Source organism: Fringilla coelebs (genome assembly GCF_963513975.1).
Source record: "Fringilla coelebs genome assembly, chromosome: 16".
Taxonomy (NCBI): Eukaryota; Metazoa; Chordata; class Aves; order Passeriformes; family Fringillidae; genus Fringilla; species Fringilla coelebs.
In genome coordinates, this window is record NC_140042.1 from 8,181,405 (window position 1) to 8,194,544 (window position 13,140).

Below are 13,140 nucleotides of genomic sequence, written 5' to 3' on the forward strand. Positions count from 1 at the left end.
GCTGAAATTCAAAAAACTTCTTTGTTCTTTAATAAATACTCTTAGTACACTGACCCTGAACCCGACTGCATGAGACATAAAAGACTACTATAGCAAAACACTGGTTTCATTTAGAGTTTATCATTAAATTTGTCTGAAAAAATCTCTGAAAGGAATCTGAAAGTTTCTGCTTTTGCTTGTTCTCTCTAACTAGGATAACAGACATCAGCTGTGTCCAGAATTACTCTGTGTTATTAAAAACCCAAGTGAGGCTGTACCATAATTGCTTCACATTCTCTGAGGTCATGTGGCCGTACAGGCTTCAGCCTGCAGGAACCAACCTCCCCAGAAAGTGTAAGTAGAAGGGAATTTTGATGTGATTTATTCATTATAGCAAAATAATGAAAGCCTATGAAACAGCAGAGGCACGGACAAATTTATTAAAAAAAAACAAACCCTTTAGCAGCTGCTCCTTCACTGCCCTCCCCATGGCTGGGTGTTTCCAAGCCCACAGGCTGGCGGGTGCAGTTCACCTGGAATGGGACAGCACGGGCTGTGGGATGAGGCAAGCTGCTCCCCACAGAGCTGATGGAGAGGGCAGTGCCAAAGGCCTTGTCACAACTCCAGAACTTGTTTTTTTTTTTGTTGTTGTTTTGGTTTTGTTTTCTTAAAATGAATTCTATTACAATAAGTAACAAAAAAACGTAACTTTCCCTTAGGTTTCTGAAACCTGGTGTGAGATTCACAGAGAAGCAAGGTTCAATTCCCTTTTAACACCCTTGGCCGGGGCAGAGCGCGCCGGATGCTACCTCAGGCGGCCGTCGGGTTTGACGGGGCCCAGCTCGGACTTGGGGTCGGGGCTGAGGGAGCTCCAGGCGGTCTGGGCGCAGCCCTGCAGCACGGGGCAGGCCGTGGGCCCCACGCTGCACACGTCCACGGCCGACCAGACGCCGCCGACCAGCGAGTCCACCCAGGCGTCCAGGCGGGCGCCCACGAGCGCCGCGTTGCGCTGGGCCTGGTCGGCGCGGGCGGCGCTCACCGGGATGTTCAGCACCGGGTTCAGGCCCTGGAAGCTCTGCTCCATGTAGGCGTTCTTTGGAGGCCCGCCGTGCAACTTGATGGCTTCCTCTGGAAAGGAGCAAAGCCCAAGGTTAGCGCATTGAAAGAGATTGCTGAGGGTCTAAGGGTGTGGGTAAACAAAAAGAGCAAGGTTTAGGGGTGGGTTGTAGCCCTTTTCCCACACATTGCACCCCAGGGGGTGTGCTCAGCTTTGGCACTCTTTGTGCTCAGTACTACGGATTCTGCTCACTGTGATTTTCATCCTGCGAGTGATGCTTTAGCAGGCAAAGCTCTGACCCTGAAAACAGAGCCATCCTTATTATCACACGTACAACCAACCCCAGAGCTGCAGGACATCCAGGACTGGTTGTACCTCGAAATGAGGAAACAGTTCAAGGACGCCTGGTGCAAGAAGTCTGCCAACCCCTGTCAGACATCCAAGTACTATTATTGATTTGTCTAGAAGAAAGAGCCAAGATCTCAGCCTGTTTTGTTGTGGGTTTTTTCCCCCTAAACAGATGAACCTTGCCCTGCTGTGGAAAAGCCACAACATTTGTTAGCCCTATCTGCCTACAAAACCCAGGTGGTGCCATTTGTGGCACTAAAAGGACAACACTATGGTCTTGAACAGACCAGACCATAATGAAACACATGTAGCCCCAGCATGATTCCTGGAAGTGCTTCAGTCTCACTGGGAAAGTAGTCTCCTGTGAGAGTTATATTTTCAAGCTCCTGTGCTGAACTGTAGATCACAACCATTCCCTAATGACACTTTGCATGGTGGTTGCTTTCCTTACCTATCTCAGCAAAATACAGTACAATACCCCAAATTTGCAATATTGCAGTAAAAATCAGTGTCAGGTTGTGACAATCCTTTCAGAGACCTAAACTGGACACTGTGGGTCAGGCTGCCCCTGTCAAAGGTTGGCTGACTTCTGAGAATCTGAGTGCACCAAGCTGCTGCTTATAAAATCAGGATGAAACCCTTGAAACACGTTCACTGAGTGCCTGTTGGGAGCAAATTTCCAACCATTTCTTTCCACTCTCAGCTGCCTTCCCCAGCATCCTCACTCTGGCAGCACACAGGATACGTTTAGCTCTGCCAACAGACACACTGTCTAGAACAGAAAATGGGCCCATTCAGGCTGCTCCAGGCGAGGAAAGCCACCGCGCTCCGCGAGCGTCAGAGGCCAGGAATTACATATTCACAGCTACAATTCCTTCCACATGTCCTTGCTGCTTGCACTGCAGCCTGACACTGAGTCCTTTCTTCCATGCAGAGGACAGCATCTCAGGTGCTGGAAATAAATCCTTGTATTTATTTAGAGGGAAAAAGGGTATAATTGGAGCTTTGCTGTTATGTTTACAAAGTCTTTAATGTCAAACACCATGCAAGTCAGTTACTTCAAATCCCCAATAAAGAGGTTCAGCACATGCCCATCACCATTATACATAATTTAATTGTTCTTGCATTTATCTAAACCCCTCTTTGTATTTTAAATGGTAGATACACACAATAACCTGTAGTCAAAATGAGTTCAATCTGCACACATGTGTCAGGAATGTGCTCTGCCAGAGCACTGCAGTTAAAGAAATAGAACAAGTACACATGATTAAATTTCCTCCTTTGGAAGCAATTAAATATGGAGGACTGTTTGTCAACATTTTAGTTAAATAGGAACATTCTGAGTAAAAATTCCCAAATAAATAAGAGTTGGCATTACTAGCAGGATCATCTGTTCAAAACAGGCAATTCAGCGAGCTTGTTGAATCAATGCCTGTTGCACATGTGTTTGATGCATGGAACAAGAGAGATCTTTATTCAGACAAGAAACGGGATGAAATGGAACTTGCTGTTCTCTCTGGCGCAGCCTTGTACATTTCCCAGGCCTCAGGACTTGGTGGATCAACAGGATTGGAAAGGCTGAAACCTGCAGGAACTTCAGGACTCAGTGCTGGGCAGAGCAGCAGAGGCTGTGTTAAGGCTACCACTGCCCACAGTGAAAGGTGCTGCTCCAGTGAAGACACACGGAGAACCCTGACCTGGTACAGGTGGGGACTGCCTGCCCCACAGCAGAGCAGCACCCCCAGTTAGGTGTCAGCACATCCTAGAAAGGAAAAGCTGGGCAACAGCAACATGAGTGCAGAGTCACCTGTACTCATCAACAGGAAATGCTGGGACCAGACCCAGAGCCCTCTCCTGGAGCCTCCAAGGCTTTGTCAAGCAGTTCATAGCAGAAAGCAGGAAGGATGCTGCTCATCTGAACAATGGCACATGGGCTGTTCCTCTTTGCATTAAAGGAAAAATGACAGAGAAGCATGATTCCATTATTTACTGAGCTGGTACAGAAGAGACACAGTGAGGCTCCCAAGCCCTGATATACTGTGAAAAAGGAGGCTGGAGCTATTGGGTGTGCACTTGAAGCATTGACACTTCAGTCAAATGTCACAAGGAGGAGCTCATGAAGAAATAATGAAGAATGTAAGGCTTGCCTCTAAATATTTAGACATTTAAATCAGTATGGCTAGCACAAACAACACAAAATTAGCTGAATTGCAGACATTAGGCCAGACTTTTGTGCCTGCCCTTTGACTTCAGGAGGATGCGCATCAATGCAAAATATATTCCTCTGACTTGAAAATATAAATTTGAAAAACTTGGTTATTTTTGATCCCTATTTTGATTTGTTCTTCACCCATATGTGAGTACACATTTCTCAATTGACTCTTCTTGGTCTAACTTTTTTGGATTAAACACACAGCCTATAGTCAGCCACACAGGCTGGGATTTCAGCATTTTTGTGTGGGTTTGTTCATCATTTTGCAGAAAAAGCAAATTAGTTTAGACAGACAGTGGGCTAAGGAATGAAAAATGTGGTTATCTTGGTACACATTAAGGCACTAGACCTGTGGGTTTTTTAAAGCAACATGAACATACAGCTTTATTTCTTTACTTGAATTGTGTTAAAACCCTCTGGCAAAGAGGTAATTTTTTATTGACATTTTGTTTGTTTTCTCTTGCAGCAAACAAGACAGTGCTGCATTTGCTCATTGTGGAGCTAATCGACTCCTTGTCAGCTGGATCTGAACTAAATTTCAAAGCAAATCCCTGTCTTCAGGGTTTTTCTCAGAATGATGATTCCAGGGCATGTCTGCTCTTCTGCAGTCGTGCGCCTGCCTGCTGCTATTACTGCATTTATCAAGAACATGTCATGTTACCTCTGGTTAATTTAAAGAAATCACAGCAGTTCTGACACAAGTTGCCACCCACTTTATAATCTGTATAGATGCAATTAGAATTGATTGAGCCACTGCAAACAACCAAGGGCAAAACAAAGGTTTCCCAGTGTCTGCTAATTGAGATGATCTATAAATATGGATTAGGTCAAAAGGCCGGTGAGGTGCCTGAGTGCATCGCCCATGTCTGCTAATGCTGTCAGCCCTTGAAAGGGGGCATAGGGACCAGGCACTGATATTTCAGGCTCCATGGGAGCAGCAAAGATCAGCAGCCCCATGTCCAGGACATGCCATCAAGCTGGGAACAGAGTGGGAAAGCAAAGCAAAAAAGGAGGTCGGTCTTTCTCACTTCTCTTCCTTGCTTGAAGGAGGAAGGGCTTTTATTTTATTCATTTATTTACAATCCAGGGTTTACTATCATCTTGAGGTTTTGGGGCTTTTCCTGCCCCTGCTACTGGCTCACAATAACCTATTTGGCTTTAATGGAACAGGTACCATCCATTAAACGGATGACAACTCATTATCGGTACTCCAGCTGGGAGAGCACTGGGGAAACTTTGCTCTGAATATAAACTCAAATTTAAAAATGAAATTGCTTTGGCTTTTTCTCTTCCCCTCACTGTGACCCTGAGAGTCAATCACACTTGGCCTTTAAAGAGCAGGGAAGGGGGGAAAGTGGGATGATTGGGATGTAGAGACAACCTCTACTGAATTTGCTGTTTTCTTGGGATCTGAAGTCTGCTGGGTAGCTTGAATTATAGTCTGTGAACTGCTGGCTAAGTGCTCTGAATGACACCGGTTGTTTGCTTCTGCCTCTGAAGTCCCTTCACAGGAGAGCTGGACATCTGGCCTTGAGTCTCCAAGTACTCAAATTCTGGTTGCCTAAAGCTGCCCCATTCCTGTGTGATCTGCCAGTGATCTTACACGGTTCTGCTCCCTGTTTTGTCTTCTCCACATCCCATTCTCTCTTTGTCTTGGCACAATTATTCCTAGAGCATCCTGCTGGTCCTTGGCAGCCCTCCTGTGTCTTTACAACAAGCATGGAGTTCTTGGCTTTGACACACTCAACCATGTGGTGAGAACCTCAAAATTGCTGTTTAGAAGAATAAACTGGAACCTGTCTGTGCAGGAGGTAGAGGGAAGGAGACTGGTGGAGAAGGTGAACCTGATTTCTCCAAATAATTTATCACAAATGCACCTAATTTCCTTTTATTTTCTTTTTTACTTTCTCCAACCAGGCAAATACTTGAAGGCACTCCTGAGCCAGAGTATCTGCTGAAGGCAGAGCTGATCAGTGATCCAACTCAAAGGAGAGAACACAGACACAGATTTGGATGACTGGAGGGGGAGAAGGACCAGGAAGGAATAAGTAACATTACATTATAGGCTCTCCACTGAAATACCTTAGGGAGCCATATTTACAGTGGAAATACCCCAGACAGTGTCCTCAGTAATTCCACATAAGGTCTGATCTCTCACAGATTCAGGTTTGGAAAAGGTCAATGAATCTGTGTTTTTAAAACAATTTACATTCTATCAGCTACTCACATCTGGATAGAGCATCAAAGAAAACACTCACTCTTGATTTCCCTTTATGGCTTTACTTGCATGCAAAGAATTTAGGCCAAAATTAATAAATAACTGGAAATAAAAAACCCGAATAAACGAGTGGCATATGCTGTTTTTATAAACTGCTAAACAGAACATCTTTGCTGGCAGCTGTCCCATGATTATTTTTTTATTTTGAATGCAATTATGAATTCTGAGAGTCATGATACAGGAATGAACGTGTTTTACTTTGATTATTCAAAAGAAGAGCCAGTGGCTCCCTTCATGATGCTGGGAAACCAAAACAACTTTCCTTGTTGTGCTCTGGGCTGAAGTGATGTTTAGATAAGCAATCATTTAGGAAATACAGGGATTGTTGTCATGCCCATGTTCTCAGGATACAAGATGTTAGTGGCTGCTGCTAGTTTTGTGCAAATGCTTTTTAGAATGGCAGAAGCAAATTGCACACCAGCTCATGGAGAGATTTTTATGTCTGTAACTTTGTGGACTCCACTTTCTACATTTGGAGTGGATAAGACAGAGAGGGCAGAACTATTATTGAGGAAATGACATGCAAAGTGCTACAAAATGTGTCAGTCCAGGGCAATCTTTCTGACAAGGGTTGTTTTTTTTAATCAGGGCAGGGGAGGGCAGGGTGGGAGTTGGTGGTGGTGGTGAGGGAGGATGGTTGGAAAAAAGGAAAATTTTAAAGAAATCCCTAATAAAACATATTCCCATCTTCTACTGACAACTCTGGGCTAAGTCTGATTTATCTTAGTTTTAATTTCAATGTTAAGACATGAAAATAATACTATTCCTTCATTTTAGAAGATTTTTGGCAGTTTTTGAATTGTTTATGGTAACACGAATTGTTCTTTTAGAGGTTCTAATTCTTCTGTCATACTCTCATTATGCCTTTATTTGGCAGAGAAAAATGTTTTTAAAGAATAAAGTAATGACAAACTGACAAAAATCTGGAAATCAAAGGTAAATCATGATTGCTTGCACAGAGCACAGTCGTGTCACTGAGACAGAAAGCCTTCAAAAAAAACCAAACCAAAACCAACAGGTATTTGCATTGATTACAATTCTAACTACAGTGCAGTGTCACTGCCTGCCCCTGTAATTAACTTTCTTCTCTACCTCCATGCCTCAGTCATCTACACATTACACATCACATCATCAGTAGCAAATCCCTCCTGAGACGCTCTTCCTAGACAATATTGTTCCCAAGCTTTATATTTCATTCCTGTAGTAGATTCTAGTTACCACAAGAATAAACAGGCTTCTTAACAAAAAATGAGCCCAGTGTATCAATGGGCAATACACTGGGTAGCTACACAATTTCAGTGGAATTATTCCTGACTCAGAATTTGAACCAAAAGGAGTTTTGCCTTCACACCATAAAGTGTGGGCTTATTTTTGAAGTCTGACACATATTTACCTGTCCATGGGGCTCTCACATTGTAGGGAAAAGCAGCCAGGTTGCTGGCTACATGCCACCTTTTCCATCCAATTCATGCCTTAAATGTTAAATTACCAAAGAACATGGAATTCATTAATTTCCAGCAGACAAGTTGGTAGCAGCTGCATTCAGAAGCAGCCTGCCTCGAACTTTGAAAATGTATCCCTTCTTCACATGGTGTCTGTTCACAATTTATCATTGCCTATTAGCTATTAACAGCAGTGGGTTGGAGGTGGTTTCATTTCTGCTTAAGAAACGATGCCACCAAATGTTAGCAGCAGAAATCAGTAAGTTCACTCTTGTGCTGGAAATGTGTGGAATCAAACTCCTGTTGAGTGAGATAAGGGCTGCATTAGCTCTCAGCAGTTGTCTGCTGGTGTTTGCATTACAGAAGCAGCACGTTATGCTGGGAGGTAAATGCCTGACTCAGTTTATTTGCTGCCTTGTCAGGAAGAAGAACTTCTGAAAACTTAATAGGATCATTCATGTATCTAGGAAATTTAAGATGTCTAAAGTTATGAATATTAATACTGGGCAGATGGAAGCACTTGAGCACTTTAAGAAGAATGGTAAAGATATTCAGAGCAACAAGCTTGTTTTGATCTTACTGAATAAAAAACCAGGTGTGGCTGTAAAATGTTCCCTCTTCTCCCAGCACAGTGTCCTGGGCACTGGCTGCAGACCCAAAGCGTTTGGATGATGCCTGTGCCATGCAAACATGGGAGCCTGCAGAGCCTGGCAGCCCCAGAATGGCCTCTGTATTTGGATGGCTCAGGGCTGCTGTGGCAAGGAAGAAAACAGTTTCTTTCTAACAACTGTAAGTGTGGGTCTGGTCCCAGGACAGTATTTGTAGATATTGCTGTAACACAGCTGCTTGCCAAGTACTGAGCAGGTTTTGGCAGGTATCAGGCAGAAGTAAATGCCTGGACCTGACGATATGTCAGGTGAGCTCTGGCCTAGGGTAACTTTGTCTAATCCAGCATTTTGCAAATTAAAGCTTTTATTGTTAAACACACAGGCTTTGTCAAGAAAACAGTTTAAACACATGTAAGTCTCTAGGAGGAAACATGAATGAAAAGCAGCACAGAAAGGTCAGTTTTTCTTTCCATTTCTAAATGATGGCTTTTATGATAGCTGTTAGATTATTGAGAGTCTGAAGATCTCTGGATCTGAACTGTGCATAATTTAAAGATACAAATAGTCTTTTGTTCAAAGTGGCTGTGTTTTACCAACTGGACACAGACACTTCCACTTCTCTTAGTGCAAAAGTTTCTTCTGACTTAGTATCTATAAAATCCCTTTCTTCAATCCTTTTCCAATACACTGCAACTTCATTTTTAACAGCAGCATTTACAGTGAATACAGACAAAATATCTATATTATTCCTGTAGCAAATAATAAAACTTACCTTGTTTGATAGGCTGCTGATTTGAGAAGGTGAGAGGAGTAACGAGGAATTTGGTTTCAGCTACCTGTACCCAGTGGTGCAGAATTTTTATTGTCCAGACACCAGGTCGTAGGGGCAAATTCAGAGGTGGTTTGTAGTGAGTAAACTCAGCACTGGATTCAATAAGAATATCATATGTTGCTGCAATTACATTAATGGGATCCACCCAAATGACAGTCACGGTGACATTGGGGCCTTTCCCCCACTTCTGCATCCCCACTGGCTCATCTGTTGGCCCAAGGAGTCCTCCAAAATTCCTGAAAAGCCTTTCCTTGGCATCCCACTCAGTGCCAATCTGAAATGAAAGAACACAGGGCAGGTAATATCATCTCTGTAAGCACCTGAGACCTTTATGGCAAATAAGGGCTCTCAAGAGACACAAATCGTATTTGTCTAATCACATGAATTATACATCCATATAAAAGCAACATGACCTAAGATCATAATGCATACACAAATTATGAGGCAAGAAAGAAGGCTTGCTTTCTTGCTCCCTTTCTGACTGATAAAAGGGTTTTCTTTATCTTAGAGTGACACAACAGGTGATAGCAGCTCTCTCTTCCCTCCACAGAAGCATTCAACAAGGGACCAAGCCAGTGGCTGGACACAGCCTATGCACAGAAAAAAAAAGTGACCCATCATCTCCTGGGTCATGAAAATGTATTACACACTTGAGAGATGAAAAGGTGAACCCTGCAGCAGAGACCTGCCCAGCTGCTGCTAAGACCAGGGAAGACACTTCAGCTGCTGACTTCAGGACAAGTCACATCATGTCCTTTACTACAATCCACCCATGAGATGTTGTCTCTTTGTACTCCCTTTCTGCCCCACATGGGAATTTATTTCTTGTAAACTCTTATTGTCATAATAGTGACATTGTTTTTCATTTATTCACTAACAGCAAACCAGCTGATTCACAATCTAGTGTAAATACTTAATTCATGTTCCAGTGTTCTTTATATGAATTTCAATGGTTCCCCCACAACCTGGGGGATGACACAAACTTCCAAGCTGTTGGAACTTCAAGCCACTAACACCTGTGCACTACTGAAACCAGCACCTCTGCCCAGCCAGCATGGAAATGGAGTAACTGCCTGTCTTAGGCCATGGGAAGACTTCAATATCCCAGCACTAAAGCCAGCAGGTGTATGGAACCTTTCCATCAATTCCCCTGTGCCCACAGGACTGAGGGCTGCACTTCCGATTTTGGAGGCAGGTCTGGTATGAAGCCTCTCAAAGTCCTTCTGGTCTTCTTTTGCCCTACTCTCCAAAGAGTTGATTTCTTCCCTGTACAGAAAGTCTCTGTGGGTGACCTCTGGAGACCCATGCACACACAGGCAGGATCCCCACTTTCAAAATATTTGTGGATATTGCAGATTTTCCCCACACAGAGCTGTCCTTGTCCCTAAGCTTCACCTTACAAGGGCATGGTCAGTACCTGCTTTCCTGAAAGTATAAGAAATAATTGTAGCTCATTTGCTACAGAGATTTTTCTTCTAGATTTCATTTCACTTCATGAGAATAAACGATTCCAATATAATGCCTAAATCCCCCCAAATCCCCAAAACATAATGATTACCTGATGCCTATTACCTGCACTGGAAACTGTCCAGTCTCCAGTCTCTTCTAAATAAATCCCTATGGTTGGCAGACAAATTGCAGGAGGACTGCAAGCAAAATGCTACAAGGTCAGTAAAATAAAACCCTACCATCCTAACTCCATCTGTCATCACACAAATTCCTCCTACCGGGCTATGACACTGCAGAGTATGAGACAAAATGAGCCTTGCACTATTCTGCAATCAACACAGCATTTGTGGTATTTCAGAGGTATTTCACCCAGCACACCAGCTAATCAAACCAGACAGCATAGCCCAGATATCAGACCCAAGCATCGAATGCCTCGAGGAGCTGTCAGTGTGTGCTCTCCTGACAAGACTGACTGAATATGTATGGAAATAAGCTGAGAAAGAAAATTTCCTGACCAGGCCTTATTATCTACTCTGCCAACCTTCACTGAGGTGCAGCCATATCACACCTACCAGTGCTCAAGGGACCTAGAAAGAATAAAGTCACAACATGTGAAACAAACCTACACCCTCCTGGGCAAAGAAAATCTGTAAGGAAGCTCTTTCCACCACATTCAATATTTCTTACTGAGGAAGTCATTGCAGAAAACTTACTTCATCCTCAAAAATTAAACATTCACTCCTGACATCCAACTATTTCCCCTCTAGTTTCTCATCCCTGAGAAAATAAATCAGAAAGTTACAGTCCCCTTGCTCCAACCTCCAGGTGACACTTCTCCATGCCAGACTGCACAAAAGATGAGATGTGCTCACAAGCACAAAGGTTTATCAGACTGCTCTGTGGAAGAGCTAAGGCTGCTTTTGGGAAAAAATTGTCACACAATTGTTGTCTGGTTTCTAAGCTTTGTGCAGGTGTGGCACTGGGCTCCCTAAAACAACTCAAAAGTTCCTGCCAAAGGGCAGGGCAAGAGGGGAGGGAAGGACAGGTACCCCCAGATCCCTGTGTGCCCCAGGGCCAGGGCTCACAGCAAGGTTCCACAGGCACCTCGGGGAGGGAAAGGTAGGGAGCTGTGCACTCTGTTCATGGCATCTGCCCTTTATGTCTCATTTCCAGCTGGGGACATACTTTCCCATGCTGCACAGCTTGCAGTACCAGCTGCTTTTAGAAGCACAATATTTTATAGGGAATTTTACTTAAAGCACTGTTTAGAGGTTTATAACCCTTTGAACTTAACACAGCTGAGTTCCCAGTACTGAGCTGTCCGATTTTACAGGGCAAGAGATACTACAGCCCTATAATAAGTTTCACAGCTCTTTAAAACATCATGAGTAGGCTTTCACTTTCAAATAGAATACACCAAGTATGGATGGAATCAAGCAGTAATGAATATCTGATAAATTATGAAGAGATGTAGCACAGAAACTGACATTTTCCACATCATTATTTTAATCACCTTTATTTTGGGCCTCAAGAGCAAGCACTGTGCACGGGGTATGCTTGGAAAGCTGGAAATCTCTCATTGGCTCAAAATTTCTGTTTCTATCTCTGTTTGAACCCAGATAAAATTTTCCCAAGATAAATTATACCCTGATTATGGGTTTGTGTCTCATTGCTCACCACAAACAGGACCATTAGGTTCACACAATGCACACTAATTGCCTGACACCTAGTTTATTTTATTCTCTGTGATGAATCACAAGTCTTAACAAGACCAGAAACAGCATTTAACTGATAGAGGGTGAGCTGAGACTTTTGGTTCTGTGCAGCAAATCAATCCCCTGCCCTGCACAGAGAAGCTGCCTGAACCCAGGCTGGCAGGACACATAGTGTGTGCATTGTGCATGAGCCAGTTTCAGGAGGTGTGGGAGTTCCATGCTTGGAAATCATCTCTTGGATTTCCTGTGAGCTTATTTTCTTTGCCTCAGCCTGCAGGAGCCATGTGCCATCGAAATGCTGCCATGAACTCTCCCCAAGGTGTGGGGCAGCCCCGCTGGCTGATGGCTTCCCACTGGTCTTTTCAGGGTGTGGGGTGAAATCTGCTCCTTGGGAAGTGAAGACTGAGAGCAGCAGAGGGCAGGAGGCAGGGGCTGGAGAGATCCCATCAGCTCTGCTGCAATCTCAGTTGTGCACAGGGTCACAAATACACTTGGGAGCACATTCAGCACAGCATATTTGTGTGCTCTTCCTGCTGGCCCCAGTGCTGCGAGCTGGGACAGAGGAGAAAGTTCCCAGCTAAAATAGCCCCATTCAGTTTAAAATTCCTGCCAGATCATGGGGTGAAAGTTGTTGAAGAACAAGCAGTTCTATGTCCCAATAAGCATAAATCTTATTTTCTGTGAACACTGATGTTTCCATCTTAGCTAAACTGCTAAGTTTGTTTTCCCCATGCTGAACCTTGACAAAGCAGTGACATTTTAATAAGCAGTAGCAGATCAGAGCTTTCCAGCCACACTGAAGCTGAAGAAGTTAATGCTGGATTTATAGCAGGGTAACTGAGACAATTATTTGGCTCAGAGGCAGAGATCCCTGCAGGCCAAAGGAAGGCAGAAAGTAAAAAAAAAAAAAAATTAAAAAATTAAATTATTTACTCTGTACCTCCTGGTCTTTTAAAATATGAATCATCTATGAAAGGAGAGGACAATTAAAGAGGTTAGGTGAGGAAAATAAAATGAAAACAAGTAAGCAGCCACCAAAACTCTTTCTGTTGAATTTCAAACAGAAGAAAATGTTTCCTTATGCTCACAAAAGCTCACCAGTGATTAAATTCTTAAAAGTACTAAATAAGCAGAAGAAATACTCCTACAAATCACAAGAATTGGAGGAGCTTGTATGAACATTTATCACTGCATGAAATGGCAGGCTACCATCCGACACA

The 13,140-nt window shown here is 43.5% G+C and overlaps 1 protein-coding gene across 1 annotated transcript in view; it reads right to left on the reverse strand.

The window, feature by feature from the left end:
- Nucleotides 1-784: 784 nt before the first annotated feature.
- XYLT1 (xylosyltransferase 1) overlaps nucleotides 785-13,140 on the reverse strand; it is a gene marked incomplete at both ends in the record, with an annotated part of 321,569 nt that continues 309,213 nt past the window's right edge. Inside the window, 2 exons of the mRNA XM_084216617.1 lie at nucleotides 785-1,107; nucleotides 8,697-9,030. Of these exons, the coding sequence (XP_084072743.1) occupies nucleotides 785-1,107; nucleotides 8,697-9,030 (657 nt within the window). The remainder of the gene's footprint in view (nucleotides 1,108-8,696; nucleotides 9,031-13,140) is intronic.